This window comes from Tupaia chinensis, unplaced genomic scaffold, assembly GCF_000334495.1.
Source record: "Tupaia chinensis unplaced genomic scaffold, TupChi_1.0 Scaffold000197_1, whole genome shotgun sequence".
Taxonomy (NCBI): Eukaryota; Metazoa; Chordata; class Mammalia; order Scandentia; family Tupaiidae; genus Tupaia; species Tupaia belangeri.
The window spans coordinates 8,586,577-8,613,268 of NW_006159672.1; the positions used below are offsets into that span (position 1 = coordinate 8,586,577).

The window sequence follows — 26,692 nt, forward strand, 5'->3', positions numbered from 1 at the left end:
ATGCTGCCTAATACCTGCTTCTCATGGCCACACCTGTTCAGGGCCAAGCACTAGAAAAGAAAGAGAAAAAAAATCAGTAGAGCCTACACTTCCTCCTTATGATCAGAGTTCCTTCAGTTGGGGATGAATGTTCTTGCCTCCTCAGTACTCTATTTGTCTGAAACCTGGATTATCTGGGGTGTGAGAGGATGAGTGGAAAAATTAGGATGCCTTCTACGCTCTCTGAGCATTTGTGTCCCTCTTCCATGCCTTGAGCGAAGGCTGGAGGATTCATCAGGAATTCCCTCTGTCTGCACAAATGCCTATTTCTGGAGTTTGGGCTGCCTGTCAGTAAGCCAGGAAAAAAAGATAAGCTCACTTCTTATTTGGTGAGACTTTGAATTCTACCTTTTTTCTCCCCAAATTTGCCTACTATTCTTTACTGTAATATAGAAAATAAGAGATATTGACAGACATGGAGAATAAAGTAGAAGGTTAAATATATCTAAAAGACTTCTAGGAAAGATAGCTGCACTCCCTTGTTTATCTACAACAGCCAAGACATTGAATCAAATGAATTGTCCATCAACAGAGGAATGAATAAAGAAAATGTAGTCTATATACTCATTGGAATACTATTCAGACTTTAAAAGATTAAGGAAATCCTGTCATTGTGACAACCGGTTTGAACCATGGAGGACATTATGGTAAATGAAATGAGCCAGGCACATAAAGACACATAATGCCTGATCTCACTTATGTGGAAGCTAAAATATATTGATCTTACGGAAGCAGAGAGTAGATTTGTGGTTACCCAGGACTGAGAGGGAGTAGAGGTTGAGGTGACACTGCTTAAGGATACAAAGTTTTAGACAGAAAGTTCAGTATATCTGTTTATTATGCAGCATGATGGCTATAATTAATAACACAGTATAGTATTCTCGAAAATTACTAAAATGGTAGAATTCAAGTGTTCTTATCTCATACACTATAAAAAAGAAGTATGTAAGGTAATGAATATCTTAATTAGTTCAATTTAGCCATCTCACCACATATACATATTTTAAAACAACATGTTGTACATGATAGAGTTTTTATTGTCAGTTAAAACTAAATTTTAAAAAGGATTTCTAGGGCCAGGGCAGCGAGTGACACAGCAGAAATGCAGCTAGAGCCACATGGGTAAAGTCCTGGGTTCATACCCTGGGATCTTCCTGATTATGCCAGGTGTGTAGGTGTGCCCATGATCTGGGCCAGCTGAATGGGGGTAGATTGTAGCATAAGGGCCCTTGTATGGGGTTCTTTTTTCTATCTCTTGGAAGAAATAATAAAAAAAAAACACTTAAAAACAAAAGGATTTCTAGGAAGATATATAGGAAGATATGAAGAAGATATAAAGGAATAAGGAAGGAAGCTATAAAATAATAAAATAGACTAAGGAGATGTTTTTAGAAATGATTAACAACGTGAATCTTAGAATTCAAGACTCACAAAGACTCGTGGTAAGAATAAAAAATGTTAATTCCCAGTTAGACACATCATAGTGAATTGCAGAAGTCCAGAAACCAAGAAGAAATCTTAAAAACCATCAGAGAGAAAGAGAGAATAATGAAAAAAACAGTTATCTATACTATAGTTAAGAGCAATGAGTAGCACAGAAAATGATAGCATAATCTCTGAAGTACTGAGGAAAACTAACTGACAATTTACAATTCTATACCTGGCTAAAATATTCAAAATGAAGGTTGAGTAAAGATATTTTGAGAAAGCTGTTTGAGAGAGTTTAAGCATTCACATAAGCTTGCTGAAAGAATTACCAGTGAACATACTTCATAAAGAAGGAAAGTTACTCTACAGTAACAGAATGGGTCCTAGAAGTATTGTGAGATGTAGAAAAAGAAGTAAATTAACAAAAACTTAGAGTTTCAAGGTCAAGAATTTTATTATATCAATAGTGATTGGCCTGTTAGAAATTGTAGGCTGCATTAAATGCATTCCTTTGTGTGACTTAGGGATAGTGCCTATTACTGCTGATATTGCCTAATAAATCATCATTGAAAATAGCAATACTTGCTGTGTAGAACACGACTTGTGCCTCTCTTTGTTCAGATAATTAGGAATTTGGGATGATACATTGGTACCAGAACCTGAATTGTAACATAATCCAACCTGAAAATTATTGAACTGGAGGCTTCAGATTCCTAGAACTAACCCTTTTCTTATCATATGCATCTTCTAAATGTGAATTATCTGCATTGAGAAAGTCAAGAACTGGACAGGCTTGAGACTGGGGCATCAGTTTTTGAGGTCAATAAGGTGGGCTCTACTTGGCTCTAGACATTGGATTATCTCTAACCCTGTATGTCCCTCCCTGTTCCAGAGCCTGTTGTGGCATTTTCCAAGGATCAGCCAGTGAGCAACAAGGCACAGGCTGAAGTGGGGGCCAGTACTACTCTGAGCTGCAAGGTGGCCCAGGCTCAGACGAAAGTGGCATGGTACAAGGATGGGAAGAAGCTGACCTCAAGCTCAAAAGTGTGTGTGGAGACTACGGGATGCACGAGGCAGTTGGTGGTAAAGCAGGTGGGCAAGGCAGATGCCGGGGAGTATACCTGCGAGGCTGGGGGCCAGAGAGTCTCCTTCCACCTAGATGTTACAGGTGGGTATCTTGTTGTTGTTGTTGTTTTTTCCTTTATCTTTTTTAGAACACTTACTAAGGAGTTATGGTATATATGGAGGTTCCACCTAGAGGCCTGTTTTCTTACAAAACTTCCCGTATAACTTTGACTAGAAGGTATTCATTACATGCTGAGGACTTTCTTGTCTTTTTTTTTTTGAAGAGGTTTTTGCTATAGGGCGCGTGCGCTTGCCAGACAGACAGAGAGAGACAGAGAGACAGAAAGTGAGAAATCACTACCCGCCCCCCGGGTGGGCGGGGGATGGCCACGCCGCAATCCCTTCTCCTCCATTCTCCTCTCAGGATCTTGGGCACGCGTGCACATGCACCCGGCGTGAGTTTCAAGCCACCGGGTCTGGGATGCGGACTGCGGTTGATTACATGGGAGTCCAGCAACATAGCCATTATGCTAACCGCTGGTCCCAGGACCTTCTTGTCTTTTTAATCGATTAAACTTAACAACAACCATGTGAGGAATTCTGATTATTTCCATTATAATACAAAGCAAAGGGAAGTTTCATAACTTGCCAAAAAAGTTCATACAGCCCAAAATTTCAGGGCCAGGATTTGTGTTCAATATTCTTTGTATTTTTGTTCTTTTTAAAAATTTTGTATTTTTTTTTTGTGCTTGAGGACTTCTGTTTGTATTATTTATTTTAGCAGTTCTGGTGGCTATATATTATACATTCTCTCTCTTTCTTTTTTTTCTTCTTTGAAATCATATTTACTTCACCTTCAATTCTGAGGGCTCTTTCCTCTGATCATCACATTATAGGGGCAGCCAATCCTGCCCCTTTAACATTTTTTAAAGTCTCCTCTAACTTGTTTTCTCCATTAGAAAGTAATGTGCTGAGGCTGGCAGGTGGCATGGTGGTTAAGGCACTAAACTCCCACATGGGCGACCACAGTTTGAGTCCCAGACCGGAGTCAAAAGAGGAAAAGAAAAAATTAACTTTTGTGTTCATACAACAGAATCCTATACAATAACATAAAATAACAAACTGCATCTCTACATGAAATAACATGGATTGATCTTACAGACTGTATGTGGAATGGAAGAAATCACATCTCAAAGAATTCATAATGTTTAATTCTCTTTCTGTGAAATAAAAGATCAGGCAAAAGTAATATATGGTGATAGAATTCAGAAAGGTGATTACTTTCGGGAGTAGGGGTGTTTCATAGTACATGGGAATTGGGAAAAGTTTTATTTGTTAATATGTTATGGTTACATGGAGATAGGCACATCTAAAGGTTACTGAGCTGTAAAGGTAACTTAGCATTTTATATGTAAGTTATACCAAGAAAAAATGTAGGATACAGTCTGTGGAAATCATACCAAGTGGCAGATCTGAAGACATAATAGTGAACAACATGGACTTGCCATGTAGAGCTGTCATGTAGTCAGGACAATAAACCTATAAGGACAGGGCAGAAATAATCTCTTCTGCCTTCTACCAATCTTCAGATTGTTCTTGAGTTAAGATTTTCTCAAGATGTATTTTGGAGGCTCTCTGACAGGAGATAATTGTGTTTGTAAACACAAGTCTCACATCCCACTGGACACATGATGTCACTGGCCTCAAGGAGAAAATCTATCAAATCCCGAAGCTTTGATCCTTGTAAAATAGATTTTATCTCTGATAAGTGTCCCTTTCTTTCTCCAGAGCCCCCAGTGGTGTTTGCAAAGGATCAGCCTGCCCACAGGGAGGTAAAGGCTGAAGCAGGGGCCAGTGCCACACTGAGCTGTGATGTGGCCAAAGCCCAGACGGAGGTGACCTGGTACAAGAATGGAAAGAAGCTGAGCTCGAGCTCGAAGGTGCGCATGGAGGCCACAGGGTGCAGGCGGCAGCTGGTAGTACAACAGGCAGGCAAGGCGGATGCTGGGGAGTACAGCTGTGAGGCCGGGGGCCAGAAAGTCTCCTTCCACCTGGACGTCACAGGTCAGTTCTTCGCATTACATCAGCTTTATTTTGAAGATGGTAATGAATCTGGTTCACAGCCCGATAGATCTTGTGTTCCTTCCACTAGCTTCATTTCTCTAGTCTCCTATCTTTCCGTCTCCCATTTTCATGCCTGTGGGTGAGCCAAGAAAAGCTAATGGGAAGGGAGTGTACAGAGGAAGTGGGGTTGTTCTTAGAACTTTGAGTGGTGTTTCCACATAGTAATGCTCGGTAACAAATACCCAGCTTCTGCCCAGCCCCTTCTTGGTGTTACTTAGTGTCCAGGACTCTGGCTCTATGTGCACTTGTGGTCTAAGACAGACCAGTCTTCTCTCACCTGGTGATGTGAATTTCTTTCTGTTGGATATTTTGGCATGAGGCAGCACACTTTTTTTTTTTTTTTTTTTTAAAGAGATTTTTGTTACAGGGCATGTGTACTTGCCAGAGAGACAGAGAGAAACAGCGATACAGAAAGTGAGAAATTACCCCCGGGGGTGATGGTCACATCACAATCCCTTCTCCTCATTTCCTAACCCCACTTGAGGGTTCTTGCTACTCAAGACTGAATATGGGTTATCTCATTTTTCTGGTGTTCTGGGACCTTCTTCCCTCCTTTCACATGGATATAGCATTATCTGTGCACTTACAGCAAAAAATCTAGATTTGTGTTTTCTTGTACTATCTGTACAAAGTAAATGAACAGCAGAGATTGGTAGATACGTACCTGTGATATGCACCTGTGAGATGTAGAATTCTTTTTTTACAGCAATTTTTTTCCCCTCCAAAAAGAAAACAAATCTGTCTCAGATTTCCTCTTGGAATTTGACTTACGAAACTTAGAAATGAAAAGGAATAAGTAGCTTATGCTATGCCACCACACTTTTTTTCCCCTTTGGAGAGATTTTTGCTATAGGACATGTGCACTTGCCAGAGAGACAGAGAGAGGCAGGGATACAGAAAGTGAGAAATTACCCCCAGGAGTGATGGGCACATCACAATTCCTTCTCTTCCATTCTCCTCTTGGGATTTTGGGTGCACACATACATATGCCCATGGTTTGGGTGTGGGTATGAGATTTGAACTGCAGTCAGCCGTGTGGGAGTCCAGTGTCTTAACCACTATGCCACCTGCTGGTCCCTGTCACCATGCTTTTTGAGAACTGTTTTACTGTAGTAATAACCACTGGCAGGTAAAGCAGTACTTATTTAAGAGCATTTCCCCATAATTAATTTTTTTTGAAGCCTCTCACTGGCTGGTCCATAAATAAGTGTGAAAATTTATTTTCTTTCATTAACAGGGTGTTAATATCATAGAGAGGTAAGCTGTGGTCTCACATTGACTCCTAGGAACCAACACATAACAATTTGGTATTGTATCAGCCTGCAGTGATTTGTGGGTGTATATAGATGCCAAAAACCCACTATGAGTCTTTTTAATAATGTTATATTAAGAGAATGTGCTAAATTACTTTGTGATAGTAAGTATTAAAAAGTTTGACAGACCAAATTCTTAGGAAAATATTTAAAAGTTAACCTAAGAAGAAACAGGTGGGGCCACCAGGTGGCATGGTGGTTAAGGGTGCTGAACTCCCACATTGCTGATCATGGTTAAAAAAGAAGAGGTGGGTAACTCAGTCCTATGAGTTTTAATAAAAGGGACCAGTAACAAAAGACTCTTCAATGAATAATTTCTAAGCCCAATAACTTTATGGCTAAATAATATAAAATATTCTGCAAAAAAATTATTCCGTGTTCATGGAGATTCTCATAGCAAATAGAAAAAGGAGATACACTCTGATTTGTTTCCTGTTGATAATGTAACACTAATACCTGTGTCTGCCAAGGAAAGTAGGAAGAGTTAAAATTAGACAGGTCTTAAATATTATTAAATGTATTCAGCAGTACATTGAGAGGATGATACACTATGACTAAAGTCATGGTCCAGGAATGTGAGGTTGTTTAAATATCAGTAACATTAGCAAAATTGATATATATAACCTTAGAAGACTGGAAGGAATCAAGTAATTAATTAATTTGTTAAATGTAGAATAAAGTATTTGATAAAATTATGCAACATAAATCCAGAAGAAATGTTTGCTAAAGTTTGCATCAATTCATGATCTAACATATCTCACCAATTATAAATAAAAAGGTATTCATTACTTTGATAAATGATATTTCATACATACCAGCTAATAACATTGGAAGTGAAACCATGAACATATTGCTTTTGAGATAGGGAATAGGAAAAGAAGTCAACTGCCATCAATTTTATTGAACATTGTACAGCACAATTAAGAGGAAAATCAAATAAAAGACATAAAAGTTTGAAAAAACAAGAGTGAAATTCATAGATGTGATACTGTTTATCCAAAAGATAAGTTTTACACTTAGTAAAAGATGCAAAATATTACTATGTGATAAATCAACATAGGAGCTAGCTGGTGGCATGGTGGATAAGGTGTCTAGATCCCACATAGCCAGCTGCGTGGTTCAGGTCTTGGACCCGGTGGCTTGGAATAAAACAACACACCGTGTGTGTGTGTGTGTGTGTGTGTGTTTGTGTGTGTGTGTGCCCAAAATCCTGAAAGGAGAGTGGAAGAGAAGGGATTGCAGTATGACCATCCCCACTTGGGCTTTCTCTCTAGCTCTTTCTCTCTCATTGTCTCTCTCTGACAAGTATATGTTCCCTATAGCAAGTATTAAAAATATACAGAAAACACTTCTATATATAGATATAGAAGTGGCAAGAAACAGTTAGAAAATGAAAATTTGAAAGATATATGTAACATTAAACATACTGTTTCTAATTACAAGTCTAGTAACAGTTGCTTAGAGGTTCTTGGGGAGAAATATTTTTGTATATATTTTGATAGTTAAGATAAAAATAAATGAAATGAAATCCATGAAAGAATCAAAGATGTTTAATCCCAAGTAAACTACAAACATTCTTTTTTAAGTAGGGATAGCAGCCAGGTTTGAAAATTGACACGCAAATCATAAAGGCCATAAACAACCAGAATATTCTTGAAGAAGAGCAAAGTGTGAGCATTTCCTGCCAGATATTAGGGCTATTATTAAGACAATGGAATCTAAATGCAAGGATGAATATGTAGACCAAAGGAACAGAATAATGAGCTCAGAAACAGACTCTCATGTGAAGGAACTACCTTATTCTATATCCCTCCTTAATTTTATTTTTTTTAAACTATAGGACTTGTGCCAGGTGTGGAGATATATATATATATATTTAAATGAACTCATACCACACATAAAGTCAACTCTAGCTGGGTTAGAGACCCCAGCAGCTGGATTATCTGACTCTGTCTTTTCCTGTCTGCAGAGCCCACAATGGCTTTTGCCAAGGAGCAGCTGGTGTGCAAGGAGGTAAAGGCTGAGGCAGGGGCTAATGCTACCCTGAGCTGTGAGGTGGCCAAAGCCCAGACGGAGGTGGCATGGTTCAAGGACGGAAAGAAGCTGAGCTCGAGTTCTAAGGTGCGCATGGAGGCCACAGGGTGCAGGCGGCAGCTGGTGGTGCAGCAGGCGGGCAAGGAGGATGCTGGGGAGTACAGCTGTGAGGTGGGGAGCCAGAAAGTCTCCTTCCACCTGGATGTCACAGGTCAGTTCTTTGGAGTGGTGATGTACCTTTGTTTGGAAATGATAGGCCTGACTCAGAGCCCAGATAGTCCCTAGTGTTCCCTCCGTCACTTTACCTCTCATCTTCCCTCTTTCCTTCTTATTTTTAAAGAAGTCATTATTTTTATTTTTTAGAGGTTTTTGCCTTAAGGTGCATGTGCTCGCTGGAGAGAGAGAGACAGAGGGACATAGTGAGAGGTAAAGTGAGAAATCATCCCCCCAGGGGGGATGGCCATACTACAATCCTTTCTCCCTCATTTTCCTCCTGGGATCTTGGGCATGCCTGTACACACGCCTGGTGAGAGTTTTAAGTCACTGGGTCCAGGACTCGAACTGCAGTTGGCCATGTAGGAATCCAGCTACACCATCTACTGGTCCCAAGCAGTTATTTTCAACTGACATATAATAGTTGCAAATATTTATGGAGTATAGTATGGCATTTTGATACATATATTAAATGAATTATGATAAACCCCACAAACTATGTAGTATAGTGTGGAAGATAAATACTCTAGAATGTGAATAGATCTCCTAACAATTAATATGCATAGACAGACAATACTGTTGAAAATCGGGCACTAGAAAGTCACAAGGAAGCCAAGCACTTCCATCAGAGCTAGTAACTGACAAGAATGTGGAGCCTTGGGAACTGTCAGGCACCATAGGGAGAACATGCCCTGTCTCCCTGCATAACCTGCATAACCTGCACCATGAGTGTGGTGGAAGGGTGCATATGTCATGACCCATGGTCCTTCTCCTGGAGGTGTGTGTGTGTGTGTGTTTCCAGCAGCCCTGCCTGGAAAAACCTCACAGAACAGTGGCGGACTGTGTGGTTAAATTGTGGTTATTTGTTGCTGAGAAGGTGCTTGGGCTTTGCTGCTAGTACAGGGCATGGAGAAGTTTCTGTACTTCTTTTCCACAGCTACGGTAGGGCTTATTTCCTCCTTTTGGCCTTCCTGACTGAGATGGTATCTTTGGCTCTGTGTATCCCTCTCTGTTTATAGAGCCCAAGGCAGTGTTTGCCAAGGAGCAGCCAGCACGTAGTGAGGTAAAGACTGTGGCAGGTGCCAGTGCCACACTGAGCTGTGAGGTGGCCCAAGCCCAGACGGAGGTGACATGGTACAAGGATGGGAAGAGGCTGAGCTCAAGTGCAAAAGTGCATGTGGAGGCCTCAGGCTGCACAAGGCGGTTGGTGGTGCAGCAGGCGGGCAAGATGGACGCTGGGGAGTACAGCTGTGAGGTGGGGGGCCAGAGGGTCTCCTTCCACCTGGATGTCACAGGTCAGTTCTTTGGGGATACTAAGTTAGGTTGTTCTGTAGTGATAGTGGGACTGGCTTAAAGACCCAACAGACATTTCTGCACTTTCTCTTAGGCTCCATCTCTTCAGATTTTCTGTTCTTTCACCTCCCATTTTCATACCTCTGGCTGGGCCAAGGGATGCTGTATGGGAGGGGAAAGGCAAACAAGATCATGTTGTCTGGGGAACTCTCAGGCACTGCGGTGAGAAGGTCCCCTGCAGGGTGACATGTGGAAGACTCTGGACCATGAGTGTGGTAGAGGTGTGCATGTGTCATGAACTTCAGTCCCTCCTATAGGGGACCATCTGTCCAGGAGGATCTTTCATTACATTCCCACCTAGAACCACTCCACAGATCAGTGGCAGTTGTGGTTACTTGTTACTAAGGTGATGGGGGTATCCCAGGTCACAGAGCTGGCTCAAAGCCTGGAGAAGTTCTGTCCTCCTGTGTCTCTGTCCAGGCCTTCTTCCTCAGTGCTGCCTTTCCTACCTAGAGGATTTCTTTGACTTTGTGTTTCCTTCCTTGTCTGTCTCCAGAGCCCAAGGTGGTCTTTGCCAAGGAGCAGCCAGCACATAGCGAGGTAAAGGCTGTGACTGGGGCCAGTGCCACACTGAGCTGTGAGGTGGCCCAAGCCCAGACAGAGGTGACGTGGTACAAGGATGGAAAGAAGCTGAGTTCGAGCTCCAAAGTGCGTGTGGAGGTCACAGGCCGTGGTCGGCGGCTGGTGGTGCAGCAGGCGGGCAAGGAGGATGCCGGGGAGTACAGTTGTGAGGCCGGGGGCCAGAAAGTCTCCTTCCACCTGGATGTCACAGGTCAGTCCTTTGGCTTATCAACTTAGTTAGCCTTGATTAGAGATATTGATAAAGAGCCAGGCTGATAGTTTGGGAAGCCTTTGATTCCCTTTCCATTAGACTCCATCTCATGAAATTCCCATCCTTCCATCTTCCATTTTCATATGTATGGCTGGGCCAAGGAAGGTTGAATGGGAAGGGATAGGGCTTTTCTTGTACACCTGGAAGGGTATATTCAGTTTGTAGTGTTTTAATAAGCCCCTCCTCTGAGTTACCGTTTTCTTTGGTGTCTAGGTGTCTAGCTTTGTCTGACCTTAGAATATGAGGTAGACCATATGTCTCTCCACGGAATACTTGGATCACTTTCTTTATATGATGTAGTAGTTCCCAAGTGCTCTCCTTTCAAAATGCACCACATGCAGGTTCTTGCTAATGAGAGGCATTTCAATTTGTTTGAACCAGTTTAAAGGGAAATTATGGCCACCAGATCATACTTGGAATTATCTCAAGACTGACTTTGGATTATCAAAATTTTAGATGTTCTGGGATGCTCTTCTCTCATTTAATGTAGATAAAAAGCTCTCTATGCATTTACATAGGACAAAATCAGGACCTATGCTTTTTCACAATGTTTATGCAAAGTAAACCAGTAACAGGATTGGTAGGTATGCATCTGTGATACTTTTAAACTATCTAGAATTATATTTTTAAGGAAAACATTATTTTCCTTTTGTCTTTAGTTAGAACATTCTGTGTCAGAATTATCCTGTGGAATTTGTTTATAATTTTAGATACGGAAAGGAATAAGTAATTTATGCTACACCAGCATTCTTTGTTAAAGATGAGTTGCCATAGTTGTAGCCATTGACTGATTAAAACAGCATTTATTTCCTACAATTTCCTAATGACTTATGTGTGTCTGTGCTGCCCTGGTTGAGTTGTAGGGAAGTCTGATAACTAAATTCATTCTCTTTTACTAAGAGAGTGTTAGCATGTGATACCATAATGACTCCTAGGTGCCAACATACAGCAATTTGGTATTGTATCAGTATACAGTAGTTTGTGGTTGTGTATAGATACCCCAAATCCCACTATGTATCTTTCTAATATGTTGTTTTAAGAGAATATGACGAATTATGTTTTGGCAATAAATCTGATACATTTTGGCAAATTATCTATTGGGCTGTCAGAAAAGTCATGATGCCTTTTTTTTTTTTTTTTGCATAGAAAAACATTAAAAATACATCATGATTTTTTTGATGACCTAATAGTTTCTTCGAAAACAACATAAAAAGTTACATGAGAAGAAATAGACCATTTAAATAGTCCTATAACTTTTAAATAAATGGAATCAATAATAAAAATGTTTTCACAGAGAAAGGTCGAAACTCTGTTGTTCTACTTACACTAAATATTCTGGAAAAAAATTATTCCAAATTCATGGAGACTTTTTTTTTAGAGACTAGAAAAAGCAGTTACACTCTCTAACCTGTCTTAAGTAGATGGCATAACATGGATACAGAAACCTGAAGATTTGAAATTATAGCCCAATCTCTACGGATATCTTCAACAAAATATTTTGAAAGTGGATCAAGTAGTATGTCAAGAGAAAAGTGCACTGTGATAAACCTAGAAATGCAGTGTTGGTTTAATGTTTGAACATTAGAAAATGTTATGCATGACATCTGATGAAAAGGGAGTAACGATGTGATTTTTTTCAATAAATGCAAATTAAGTTTGATTTAGCATTGATTCTTGACAAGAAAATTATTGACAAAGCATCAATAAATGGTTTTATTCTTACTTGAAAGATTTATCTGTAAAGGCACAGAAGAACGGAAGAGGGCCACTGTCAGCACTTCTTTCCAACATATTATAGCACAAAAAGGAGGAAAGTAAAATCAAAGGTAGAAGATTGGAATAAAGTTGACTTACAGATATGACTTATCAATTCTGAGAATCCCAAGTTAAAATATCAGACTTAATAAGAGCACTGAGCAAGATAATATACACAAATATAAATATATAGAAAACATGTCTCTCTATATAATTGGTCTTTAATAACTTCATGGAAAATGCATATATGAAAAAATGATGCATAAATTTCAAAAAAATTTTTCGAGAGGTTTTTGGCCTTTGATTCCCTTTCCATTAGACTCCATCTCATGAAATTCCCATCCTTCCATCTTCCATTTTCATATGTATGGCTGGGCCAAGGAAGGTTGAATGGGAAGGGATAGGGCTTTTCTTGTACACCTGGAAGGGTATATTCAGTTTGTAGTGTTTTAATAAGCCCCTCCTCTGAGTTACCGTTTTCTTTGGTGTCTAGGTGTCTAGCTTTGTCTGACCTTAGAATATGAGGTAGACCATATGTCTCTCCACGGAATACTTGGATCACTTTCTTTATATGATGTAGTAGTTCCCAAGTGCTCTCCTTTCAAAATGCACCACATGCAGGTTCTTGCTAATGAGAGGCATTTCAATTTGTTTGAACCAGTTTAAAGGGAAATTATGGCCACCAGATCATACTTGGAATTATCTCAAGACTGACTTTGGATTATCAAAATTTTAGATGTTCTGGGATGCTCTTCTCTCATTTAATGTAGATAAAAAGCTCTCTATGCATTTACATAGGACAAAATCAGGACCTATGCTTTTTCACAATGTTTATGCAAAGTAAACCAGTAACAGGATTGGTAGGTATGCATCTGTGATACTTTTAAACTATCTAGAATTATATTTTTAAGGAAAACATTATTTTCCTTTTGTCTTTAGTTAGAACATTCTGTGTCAGAATTATCCTGTGGAATTTGTTTATAATTTTAGATACGGAAAGGAATAAGTAATTTATGCTACACCAGCATTCTTTGTTAAAGATGAGTTGCCATAGTTGTAGCCATTGACTGATTAAAACAGCATTTATTTCCTACAATTTCCTAATGACTTATGTGTGTCTGTGCTGCCCTGGTTGAGTTGTAGGGAAGTCTGATAACTAAATTCATTCTCTTTTACTAAGAGAGTGTTAGCATGTGATACCATAATGACTCCTAGGTGCCAACATACAGCAATTTGGTATTGTATCAGTATACAGTAGTTTGTGGTTGTGTATAGATACCCCAAATCCCACTATGTATCTTTCTAATATGTTGTTTTAAGAGAATATGACGAATTATGTTTTGGCAATAAATCTGATACATTTTGGCAAATTATCTATTGGGCTGTCAGAAAAGTCATGATGCCTTTTTTTTTTTTTTTGCATAGAAAAACATTAAAAATACATCATGATTTTTTTGATGACCTAATAGTTTCTTCGAAAACAACATAAAAAGTTACATGAGAAGAAATAGACCATTTAAATAGTCCTATAACTTTTAAATAAATGGAATCAATAATAAAAATGTTTTCACAGAGAAAGGTCGAAACTCTGTTGTTCTACTTACACTAAATATTCTGGAAAAAAATTATTCCAAATTCATGGAGACTTTTTTTTTAGAGACTAGAAAAAGCAGTTACACTCTCTAACCTGTCTTAAGTAGATGGCATAACATGGATACAGAAACCTGAAGATTTGAAATTATAGCCCAATCTCTACGGATATCTTCAACAAAATATTTTGAAAGTGGATCAAGTAGTATGTCAAGAGAAAAGTGCACTGTGATAAACCTAGAAATGCAGTGTTGGTTTAATGTTTGAACATTAGAAAATGTTATGCATGACATCTGATGAAAAGGGAGTAACGATGTGATTTTTTTCAATAAATGCAAATTAAGTTTGATTTAGCATTGATTCTTGACAAGAAAATTATTGACAAAGCATCAATAAATGGTTTTATTCTTACTTGAAAGATTTATCTGTAAAGGCACAGAAGAACGGAAGAGGGCCACTGTCAGCACTTCTTTCCAACATATTATAGAACAAAAAGGAGGAAAGTAAAATCAAAGGTAGAAGATTGGAATAAAGTTGACTTACAGATATGACTTATCAATTCTGAGAATCCCAAGTTAAAATATCAGACTTAATAAGAGCACTGAGCAAGATAATATACACAAATATAAATATATAGAAAACATGTCTCTCTATATAATTGGTCTTTAATAACTTCATGGAAAATGCATATATGAAAAAATGATGCATAAATTTCAAAAAAATTTTTCGAGAGGTTTTTGCTATAGGGCATGTGTGCTCTTCAGAAAGACAGAGAGAGACAGAGAGACAGAAAGTGAAAAATCATCCCCCAGCGGGGATGGCCACGCTGCAATCCCTTCTCCTCCATTCTCCTCTCGGGATCTTGGGCACACACGCACATGTGCCCAGCGTGAGTTTAAGCCACCAGGTCCGGGACTCAAACTGCGGTCGACTACATGGGAATCCAGTGATGTAGCCTATCTGCTGGTCCCAAATTTCCAAATTTTTTGCACCAAATAAAACTTGAATTTTTAATTTTTTTAAAGAAAATATTTATTTATTTATTTATTTATTGTGATTTTTCAAGCTGCTGGATCTGGGACTTGAATTGGTCATGTGGGTCTTCAGCATCCCAACCACCATGCCATCTGCTGGGAGTAAAACTTTTACTGTAATATAATTTTTCTGTAAATTTTTCCAAGTACCCTTGTGTATTAACAAAGTTAGAAAATGCAAATTAGGGGCCTGCAGGTGGCATAGTGTTTAATGTGCTGGACTCGCATGTGGTCGATTGTGGCTTGAGTTCTGGACCTAGTGGCTTGAAACTCATGCTCTGTGCGTGTGTGCGTGCGTGCATGCCAAAAATCCTGAAAGGAGAATGGAGAAGGGCTTGCAGCGTGGCTATCCTCATGGGGATGATTTCTCACTTTCTTTCTCTGTCTCTCGGGTGAAGCTCATGTGCCCTATAGCAAAAATCTCTCAAAAAAGAAAAAAAGAAAAGAAAGAAAATGCACATTAAAAACTTCGTAATAGGATCAGAAGTACCTTTCTGACTCCAAGTGTTAAAAAAGATGTTTAAGGGCTGTTCAGGGAAGAATTATTAAACTTTTTTTTTTTTTAGATTTTTTGTTACAGGGTACATGCACTCGTCAGAGAAAGAGAGAGAGAGAGAGAGAGAGAGGGAGAGAGAGAGAGTGAGAGAGAGAGAGAGAGAAGCAGAGACAGAGGGAAAGGGAAAGTGAAAAATCACCCTCCAGGGGGGTTGGCCATGCCACAGTCTCTTCTGTTCCATTCTCCTGTCAGGATTTTGGGCATGCATGCACACATGTTCCATGTATTTTTTGGGATGCTAGGTCTGAGAATTACACCATGGAGTTGTCCATGTGGGATCCAATGCCTTAACCACCACACCACCTGCTGGGCCTAAATTATTAGACATTTTTGAGAGACATTAGAGAAGATATAAATAAATGGATAGAAATACAATGAAGAAAAAAAGATGATTATGAGCAATCAAAATCCAAACTAATATTTATGTGAAGTATGGTGTTTTTGACTACTGAAAAGCAGATTTGAAGGCCATGTTTAACCAATGCACTTGGAAAGAAAGGAAAGTGTGAGCATTTTTTCTACCAATATCAAAAATTAATATAAAGCTGCAGTAACATAGACATTTGTCAATTCAGAGACTGATAGACCAAAGGAACAGAATAGAGAGTCCAAAGCAACCTAAGAATGAATGGATCCCGGGAACCAGCAGTTAGCGTAATGGCTATGTCGCTGGACTCCCACGTAGTCGACTGCGGTTCGCGTCTCGGACCCAGTGGCTTAAATCTCACGCCGGGCGCGTGTGCGTGTGTGCCCAAGATCCCGAGAGGAGAATGGAGGAGAAGGGATTGCGGTGTGACCATCCCCCCTGGGGGGTGATTTCTCGCTTTCTGTCTCTATGTCTCTGTCTGTCTGTCTGGCGAGCGCACGCGCCCTATAGCGAAAACCTCTCCAAAAAAAAAAAAAAAAGAATGAATGGATCCCTTACCTTTCCTTGTTTTTCACACCTGTGGAGTATGGAAAGAATAGTTTCCATAAAAACGTTTTGGGCTATTTGAAGAGATAAGAAAGAAAGTTGTCTGGTGGCTCATACCACACACAAAAGGCAGCTAGAGGTGAGTTAGAGACACTAGGTGAAAAGCACACTTAGATGATGATACACATTGCTTAAAGACATCAGGGTCAAAACAGAGATCTGAGATGAACATAAATGCACTAACTGCGACAGAGCAGGAATAACGTATTTTAGTGCCTAGCTTCAGGGGCATAAACTGCTAAGATCCTGTGCTTCACAAGTTGGGGCCATATGAGGGTACAAAATTCAATTTCTAGTCCAATCTAAAGCCTGGGTATGGTGGCAGACACTTGTAATCGTAGCAACATGGGGAGGCTGAGGCATAAAGAGTCTGGAACAGTAGTGCATGCTTGTAGTCTCATCTGAGAGGCTAAGACAGGAGGGTAAACAAGCAAGACCCTGTCTTAAAAAAAATGAGTAACATATTTGACTGCATTAGAAAGAAAAAACTTGGATTCATTAGAAGACGCTATAAAAGAGCAAGGCATGAGACATAGTATGGAAGGTACATGCTCTAGAATGTCAATAGGCCTCTTAAAAAAAGAATAAGAAAAAGACAAAACTATTGAAAATTGGGCAAAATACTTGAGCAGTGACACTACAGAGCAAGCCATAAGGACAAAAACATCAGAAGGTGCTCATCTTGTGAGTCCTATGGACAGAGCACTAGAAAGCCACAGGAAGTCCAAGCATTCTCACAGAGGCCAGTGGCTGACAACACTTAAGAGCAGGCAAGCGTGTGGAGCCCGAGAAACTCTCAGGCTGTGCAGTGAGAATGTGCCCTACACAGCTACCTGGGGGAGACTGTGTACCGCAAGTGTGGTGGAGGTGTGAATGTGTTATGGCCCTCAGTCCCTCCTGTAGTGGAGTATGTGTACAGGACGATCTTTTACAGAGGTCCAACCTGGAACAACTCAATGGAACATTGGCAGAATGCATAGAAAAATTGTGATTTCTTCTTGTTGAGGAGGTGAGGTGTCCCCAGGCCACAGAACTGGCTGAAAGCCTGGAGAAGTTCTGTCCTCCTGTGTCTCTGTCCAGGCCTTCTTCCTCAGTGCTGCCTTTCCTACCTAGAGGATTTCTTTGACTTTGTGTTTCCTTCCTTGTCTGTCTCCAGAGCCCAAGGTGGTCTTTGCCAAGGAGCAGCCAGCACATAGCGAGGTAAAGGCTGTGACTGGGGCCAGTGCCACACTGAGCTGTGAGGTGGCCCAAGCCCAGACAGAGGTGACGTGGTACAAGGATGGAAAGAAGCTGAGTTCGAGCTCCAAAGTGCGTGTGGAGGCCACAGGCCGTGGTCGGCGGCTGGTGGTGCAGCAGGCGGGCAAGGAGGATGCCGGGGAGTACAGTTGTGAGGCCGGGGGCCAGAAAGTCTCCTTCCACCTGGATGTCACAGGTCAGTCCTTTGGCTTATCAACTTAGTTAGCCTTGTTTAGAGATGTTGATGAAGAGCTAGGCTGATAGCTTGGGCAGACTCCGGTTCCTTCTCCATTAGACTTCACCTCCTGAAGCTTCCGTCCTCTCACCTGCCATCTCCCATTTTCATATCCATGGTTCCTTCCATGTGAAGAAGGAAGAATGATCACTAGCTATCCAAATCCCAATATTCACGTGGAATAGGGTGGTTTTGACCACATACAAGCAGATTAGAAGGCCAGGTTTAACTCATATGCTTTTAAAGAAGAGCAAAGTGTGAGCATTTTCTCTAACAGTATCAAGAACAATTTTAAACCTGTACCAATGAAACAGCTAGTTCTCAATGCAGAGAGAGATGGATGAAAGGAACAGAATAGTGAGTCCAATAGGAACCCAAGAACGAATGGAATCCCTCATCATCCTCATTACTTACACTTTCCAAAGAGTAAAGAAAGAATTATTTTTCATAGACATTTTAGGCTAATAAACAAGATAAAAATAGTTGTCCGGCAGATCATACCCCTACAAAAGGCAACTCCAAGTGAGTTAGAGACAAGTAAGTGAAACCATTAGTCTCTTAGATGACGTTACACATTGGTTAAAGACGTCAGATTAAGGAAAGCGTTCTGAGATAAGCATTCTGCATTGGGCAGGAACAATATATTTTAGGGTACAGCTGCAGTGGCACACAAGATGCTATGCTCCACAAGCTGGGACTGCATGGGAGGATAAGATTCAATCTCTGGTCCAACCTAGAGGCTATGAATGGTGATGTGCACCTGTAATCCAAGCAACTGAAAGGTCAGGTGCAGCTGTAATCCTAGCAACTTGGGGAGGCTGAGGCATGAAGAACCTGGTGGTGGTGCACGCCTGTAGTCTCAGCTCAACATGGCAAGATCATGACTTTGAAGAAAGGGGGAAAAAGTAGCATATTTGATTATATTAAAATGAAAAAATTTGATTTATTAGAAGACACTATAAGAGAAAAAACCCAAGAGCCACACAGTGTGGAAAATAAATTAATGCTCCAGAATGTGACTAGGCTTCCTAAAAAAAATAAGAAAAGGACAAAATTATTGAAAATTAAGCAAAATACTTGAGCAGTAACACTACAGAGCAAGCTCTAATGATCAACAACATCAGGAGGTGCTCCATCTTGTGAGTCCTATGGACAGAGCACTAGAAAGCCACAGGAAGTCTGAGCATTCCCACAGAGACCAGTGATTGACAACACTAAGAGCAGACAAGAGTATGAAGCCTGGGAATCTCGCAGGCCGTGCAATGAGAATGTACCCTGCACAGCTATCTGGGGGAGACTGTACCTGGGGGAGACTGTGTACCACAAGTGTGGTGGAAGTGTGAATGTGTTATGGCCCTCAGTCCCTCCTGTAGTGGAGTATGTGTACAGGACGATCTTTTACAGAGGTCCAACCTGGAACAACTCAATGGAACATTGGCAGAATGCATAGAAAAGTTGTGATTATTTCTTGCTGAGAAGGAGGTGGGGCATCCCCAGGCTGCAGAGCTGGCTCAAAGCCTGGAGAAGTTCTGTCCTCCTGTGTCTCTGTCCAGGCCTTCTTCCTCAGTGCTGCCTTTCCTACCTAGAGGATTTCTTTGACTTTGTGTTTCCTTCCTTGTCTGTCTCCAGAGCCCAAGGTGGTCTTTGCCAAGGAGCAGCCAGCACATAGTGAGGTAAAGGCTGTGACTGGGGGCAGGGGCACCACGAGCTGGGGGGGGGGCCCGTGGTACAAGGATGGAAAGAAGCTGAGTTCGAGCTCCAAAGTGCGTGTGGAGGCCACAGGCCGTGGTCGGCGGCTGGTGGTGCAGCAGGCGGGCAAGGAGGATGCCGGGGAGTACAGTTGTGAGGCCGGGGGCCAGAAAGTCTCCTTCCACCTGGATGTCACAGGTCAGTCCTTTGGCTTATCAACTTAGTTAGCCTTGATTAGAGATGTTGATAAAGAGCCAGGCTGATAGTTTGGGCAGATCCTGGTTCCCTTTCCTTTAGACTTCATTTAATGAAGATCCCATCCTCCCATCTCCCATATTCATATCTGTGGCTGGCCAAGGAAGGCTGTATGGGAAGGGATAGGGCTTTTCTTGTACACCTGGAGGGATATTTTGTGTTTGTAATGTTTAATTATGTATTTTGAGCACCTCCTTTGAACCCTCACTGTCTTTAGGGTCCAGGTATCTAGCTCTATCTGGCCCTAGCATATTAGGTAGATCAGCTGTCTCTCCAGTGTATATTTTAATTTCTTTTATTTAAATAATCTTTTCATTTCCTAATTGTGTCACTTCAACACCACATGGAAGGAAGGAAAATGATCACTGGCAATCAAAACCCAAATATTCATGTGGAGTAGGCTGGTTTTGACAAATGAAAATCGCATTTGGAGGCCAAGTTAAACCAATATACTCTATTTTTTAAAGGTTTTTGCCATAGGATGCATGTGCTCACTAGAGAGAGACAGACAAAGATAGTGAAAAGAAAAGTGAGAAATCACCCCCCAGGGTGGATGGCCATGCCACAGTTCTTTCTCCTCCATTATCCTTATGGGATTTTGGGCATGTATGCACATGTGTGTGTCATGATTTTTAAACTTTCCGGTTTGGGACTCAAACTGCAGTTGACCATGTGGGAGTCCAGTGCCTTAACTGCTACACCACCTGTTGGCCTCAACCAATACACTCTTTTTTTTTTTTTAAGAGGTTTTTGCTATAGGGCGCGTGCGCTCGCCAGATAGACAGAGAGAGACAAAGAGACAGAAAGCGAGAAATCACCCCCTGGGGTGATGGCCACTCCACAATCCCTTCTTCTCCACTCTCCTCTCGGGACCTTGGGCACGCACGCACACGCGCCCGGCATGAGTTTTAAGCCACCGGGTCCGGGACGCGAACCGTGGTCAACTACGTGGGAGTCCAGCGACATAGCCATCATGCCAACTGCTGGTCCCCCAACCAATACACTCTTAAAGAAGAACGAAGTGTGAGCACTTATTTAACAATGTCAAGAATTATTATAAATTTATAGTAATGAAGACAGCCAGTGGCACACTAATATGACGTGCTCCACAAGCTGGGGTCACGTGGGAGGACCAGATTGAGTTTCTGGTCCAACCTAAAGGCTTTGAGTGGTGGTGTGCACATATAATCGCAATAACCTGAATGTCAAGTGTGGTGCCCACGTAATTCCACTACCCAAAGGCTGGGTACAGTGGCATGCACCTGTAATCTCAGCAACTTGGGGACACTGAGCATAGAGAGCCTGGTATGGTGGTACATGCCTGTAGTCTCAACTAACAGGCTGAAATAGGAGGATCTACATGACAAGATCATGTCTTTAAAGAAAGAAAGAAAGAAAAAAAGGTAGTATATTTGATTATATTAACATGAAAGACTGATTCATTAGAAAACACTACACGACAGTGAATCCGTAAGTCACACTGTGTGAAAGATAAATAAATGCTCTAGAATGTGAATAGACCTCTTAATAATGAATAAGAAAGGAACAGATAAAACTATTGAAAATTGGGCAAAAGACTTGAGCAGTGACACTACAGAGCAAGCCATAGGAACAAAAAACATCAGAAGGAGTCCCATCTTGTGAGTCATATGGATAGAGCACTAGAAAGCCACAGGAAGTCCACAGAGGCTAGCAGCTGACAACACTAAGAGCAGGCAAGAGTGGAGAGCCCGGGAATGTCTCAGGCTATGCAGTGAGAATGAGAATGTACCCTGCACAGCCACTTGGGGGAGACTGGACCCTACACAGCTACCTGGGAGAGATGGTGTGGTGGAGGTGTGAATGTGTTATGGCCCTCAGTCCCTCCTGTAGTGGAGCATGTGTGCAGGACGACCTTTTACAGAGGTCTAGTGTGGAAAAACTCAATGGAACATTGGCAGAATGCATAGAAAAGTTGTGATTACTTCTTGTTAAGAAGGAGGTGGGGCATCCCCAGGCCACAGTTGGCCCAAAGCCTGGAGAAGTTCTGTCCTCCTGTGTCTCTGTCCAGGCCTTCTTCCTCAGTGCTGCCTTTCCTACCTAGAGGATTTCTTTGACTTTGTGTTTCCTTCCTTGTCTGTCTCCAGAGCCCAAGGTGGTCTTTGCCAAGGAGCAGCCAGCACATAGCGAGGTAAAGGCTGTGACTGGGGCCAGTGCCACACTGAGCTGTGAGGTGGCCCAAGCCCAGACAGAGGTGACGTGGTACAAGGATGGAAAGAAGCTGAGTTCGGTGGAGGCCACAGGCCATGGTCGGCGGCTGGTGGTGCAGCAGGCGGGCAAGGAGGATGCCGGGGAGTATAGTTGTGAGGCCGGGGGCCAGAAAGTCTCCTTCCACCTGGATGTCACAGGTCAGTCCTTTGGCTTATCAACTTAGTTATCCTTGATTAGAGATGTTGATAAAGAGCCAGGCTGATAGCTTGGGATCCTGGTTCCCTTTCCATTAGACTTTCTCTTGTGAAGCTCCCATTCTCTCACCTCTCATGTTCATATCCATGGCTGCGCCAAGGGAGTGGGCATAGAAAGATGTATATTTTAAGAAGAGGGGTTGGGATCAACAGATGTCATAATGGTTATGTTGCTGGGTTCTTATTGGCCTAGTCAATAAGATTTGGCTTCTTGAAACTCACTCTGGGTGGGTGTGTGTGCATGCCCAAATCCTGGAGAGTGGATCATGATGATCTCCTTAGGGGGTGATTTCTCGCTTTCTGTCTCTGTCGCTCTGGTGAATGCACACACCCTATAGCAAAAATAAAAGAAAGAAAGAAAGAAAGAAAGAAAGAAAGAAAGAAAGAAAGAAAGAAAGAAAGAAAGAAAGAAAAGGAGTCATTCTGTACACTTCGAGTTGTATTTACACGTCATCATATCTTGCTGGTACCTTCAGTCACATCGTCTTAGCACCTTGGTCCTATAGGATGCCTGAGACTGATGTAGACTACATGTCTTTTACCTGGGAATGTTTTGGGAGATCCCTTTCGTCCTCTCCAGCACCAGATGAGGACTTGCACAATTGAGAGATGTTTGAATTCACTAGGATGAGATGACATTTCGGCCACGTAATTATGCCTGGAATTATCTCATGACTGAGTTTTAGGTGTTCTGGGACACACTTTCCTCTTTCCTGTAGATCTAGAATCTTTCTATGCACCAGTAAGTCTAGATTCATATTTTATTGTATTGTGCATAACAAAGGACAGGGAAGTAGTGGATATGTGCTGTGATAGACACCTGTGGGGTTAGGAATTATTTTATTTTTTTAAAAAATTATTAAATTAAATTAATTTATTTATTTAAATTTGACCAGAGAGAGACAGAGTAAGAGAGAGAGGAAGAAAGTGAGAAAGCAAGCTGCCAGGTCCAGAACTCAAACCGCAGTCGACCATGTGGGAGTCCAGTGCTCCTAACCACCATGCCACCTGCCAGCCCTGGAATTCTTTTCTTAAAACTAATCTTATTTTCATTTTGTCTTAAGTTAGAACATTTTGCATTTCAATTATCTTTGTTCTTTGACTTACAAACTTAGAAATAGAGCCAGGTCTGTGGTGCAGCAGCAGCTCAAGAAGAATTGGGTCCATGTAGGATACTGCAGTTTTAGTTCCTTGGTTGACCTATGCGTATCCGGTGCATACCCATGATCTTGGCTAGGTGGTAATCACAGTACAGGACACTGTTGAGGGTGCTTGTCTTCCTCTCTCTACCTCCTCTCTGCTTTGTCTCTGTCTCTTGGCCTCATGAAAAACAAATGTATAAAAACTTAAATTTATAAACAAAAAGACTAGATAGATTAACCCACATGACATTTCATTTAAGGTGAGTTTCTGTAGAGGTATCATAGTACAGGTTAAATATCCCTTATCTTCAATGCTTGGGGCTGGAAGTGTTTTTAGGTTTCAGAGTTTTTAGATTCTGGAGTATTTGCATATACATAGCAAGATACTTTGGGGATAAGACCTAAGTCTTAACACAGAATTTGTTCCTGTTCATAGACACCTAATACACATTGCCTGAAGATAATTTAATGCAGTGTTTTGTTTGTTTGTTTGTTTGTTTTTTGAAGAGGTTCTTGCTATAGGGTGTGTGTGCTCACCAGGCAGACAGAGACAGAGAGACAGAAAGTGAGAAATCACCCCACAGGGGGGATGGCCACACTGCAATCCCTTCTCCTCTTGGGATCTTGGGCATGCGCGCACACGTGCCCGGCGTGAGTTTTCAGCCACTGGGTCCGGGAGGCGAACCGTGGTCGACTACCTGGGAGTCCAGTGACATAGCCATTACACCAACTGCTGGACCCTAATACAGTGGGGTTTTTTTAATTGCAAAATTTTTACTACAACCTGTCCCATGAGGTCAGGTGACTTTGGCATCATGTCGGTGTTTAAAAAGTTTTGGTTTTTGGAACATTTCAGATTTTGGATTTTCAGATTAGGGATGTTCAGCCTATATTTTATAGCACTTCCCTAATAATTTATGTGTATCTGTTATTCCCTTTCTGATTGATAGAGAAGCATGAGCACCAATTGCTTTCCTTTGATAAATGTCTTTATATCAAATGGAGATGGATTGCACTTAGACATTTGATTGATAGTTGTCAACACTTAACACTTGGGTATCCCATCATTATATAATAGTTCGTGAGTTTGTATAGCTACCCAAAAATGTACTGTATATACACTTGAGACATTACATGAGAATATCATTATTTTGTGTAGGTAAATTTGAAAAGTTTTGTCAAAGTGATCCATCTATGAAATGATATCAAAATTTTCTCAAGAAAACTAGATAAGTTGAAAAGTCCTCTGACTTCTAAAGAAATGGGACCAAAATAAATAATCCTCTCATTAAATAATGTCAAAACTCAGTGACTCTACTGATAAAAGGTAACAAGTACTATAGAACAAAATTGTTCTGTGTTCATAAAGATTCTTTTAGAATATTGATAAAAGAGATAAATTTTCCAACTCATTTTATGTAGGTAAACATATCAATATAAAAATCTTCCAAGGTAAATACAAAAAATTAAAATTGACTAAGCTATTATCAAGATCAAGGTCAGTATCTTCAGCTAGATATTCATACACTTAATTAAATTTTCTGTCCCCAGAGCCTGCTGTGGTGTTTGCCAAGGAGCAGCCAGCACACAGTGAGGTTAAGGCTGAAGCAGGGGTCAGTGCCATACTGAGTTGTGAAGTGGCCCAAGCCCAGACGGAGGTGACCTGGTACAAGAATGGGAAGAAGCTGAGCTCAAGCTCAAAAGTGCACGTGGAAGCAACAGGGTGCAGACGGCAGCTGGTGGTGCAACAGGCAGGCAAGGCAGATGCCGGGGAGTACAGCTGTGAGGCTGGGGGCCAGAAGGTCTCCTTCCATCTGGATGTCGCAGGTCAGTTCTTTGTGGGTACTAAGCTTATTTGGCGGTGATGATGGAACTAATAGCCTCGATGGACCCTGTGCTTTTGTTATTGGGCTTCTTTTCTTCAAGTCTCCCATCTTTTCACTTCCTATTTTCATGAACTTCCTATTTTCACAGCTGAGCCATGTGAGCTGGGAGAGGAGGGATGCAGATAGAAAGAAGAGGAGCTGTTCTTTTAAACCTGTAGTTTTGTTTGTATGAGGTGCAGCTTTTCTTCTTCTTCTTTTTTTTTTTTTTTTTGGAGGGGTTTTCACTATAGGGCACGTGCGCTTGCCAGACAGACAGAGACATAGAGACAGAAAGCGAGAAATCCCCCCCACCCAGGGGTGATGGTCACGCCGCAACCCCTTCCCCTCCGTTCTCCTCTTGGGATCTTGGGCACGCACGCACACGCGCCACCGGGTCCGGGATGCGAACCGCGGTCGACTACGTGGGAGTCCAGCGACATAGCCATTATGCTAACTACTCGTTCCCGATGAGGTGCAACTTTATGACACATTTCCAGCAGCTTCCCAGAACCTTAGTGTTCATTGGGGCCGTTGCCTGACTCTACCTTGTGCTTACAGTTTGAGGTAGATAGGTGTCTCCCCTGGAGATATGTGAATATCCTTCGGGTGAATGTCTGGCAGCTCCTATATTCCTTCACATAGCAACACATGGGGGTTTTTGTTAGTGAGAACTCTTTGAGCTTCATTGAACCCAACAAGGGGATTTTTGGTTACCAAATTACACTTGAAATGATCTCACAACTGACATCTGGTTTATTATAGTTTTAGATGTTCTGGTACACTCTTACCGCAAACACATCCACAAGCTCTCTGTGCACCCATATGTAGCAAAATCTACACTCATGTTCTGTTGCAGTGTCTGTGAATAACACAAAAGGAGCAGAGTACTGGCAGCTATGTGCTTGTGATAGGCACCCCCATGTGGTTAGAATGCTCTTTTCTTTTCTTTTTTTCTTTTAGGTTTTGCTATAGGGTGCATGCACTCACTGGAGAGAGACAGAGGAAAGTGAGACAACATTCTCCAGTGGGGATGGTCATGCTGCAATCCTTTCTCCTCCATTTGCCTTTTGAGATTTTGGGCACACGCACACATACACATGCCTGACATAATTTTCAAGCCACCAGATCTGGAATTTTCTTTTCTTTTTTTTTTAAAGAGAGATTTTTGTTATAGGATGCGTACACTAGCCAGAGAAACAGAGACAGAAAGCAAGAAATCACCCCTCATGGGGAATGGCCATGCCACAACCCCTCCTTCTCTGTTCTCCTCTCAGGATTTTGGGCATGCATGCACACACACCCTTGGGATGAGTTCTTGTCCACTAGATCTGGGACTCAAACCATGGGTGTAACCATTATGCCATCTGCTGGTCCCTAGATCTGGAACTTGAACCACAGTCAGCCATGTGAGAGTCCAGCACCTCAACCACCACACCACCTTGTGTCCCTACAATACTCTTTTTAAGTCAGAAGCTTTTTTTTTTTTTTTTTTTTTTTTTTTTTAGGGGGTGTGTCTC

General features: G+C 41.4%; 1 protein-coding gene across 1 annotated transcript in view; it reads left to right on the forward strand.

The window, feature by feature from the left end:
* The window catches only part of OBSCN (obscurin, cytoskeletal calmodulin and titin-interacting RhoGEF), a 169,478-nt gene that overhangs the window by 31,471 nt on the left and 111,315 nt on the right, over positions 1–26,692 (forward strand). The window contains exons 12-19 of the mRNA XM_006146982.2: positions 2,360–2,635; positions 4,321–4,596; positions 7,939–8,214; positions 9,236–9,511; positions 10,066–10,341; positions 17,466–17,741; positions 21,851–22,111; positions 24,862–25,137. Of these exons, the coding sequence (XP_006147044.1) occupies positions 2,360–2,635; positions 4,321–4,596; positions 7,939–8,214; positions 9,236–9,511; positions 10,066–10,341; positions 17,466–17,741; positions 21,851–22,111; positions 24,862–25,137 (2,193 nt within the window). The remainder of the gene's footprint in view (positions 1–2,359; positions 2,636–4,320; positions 4,597–7,938; positions 8,215–9,235; positions 9,512–10,065; positions 10,342–17,465; positions 17,742–21,850; positions 22,112–24,861; positions 25,138–26,692) is intronic.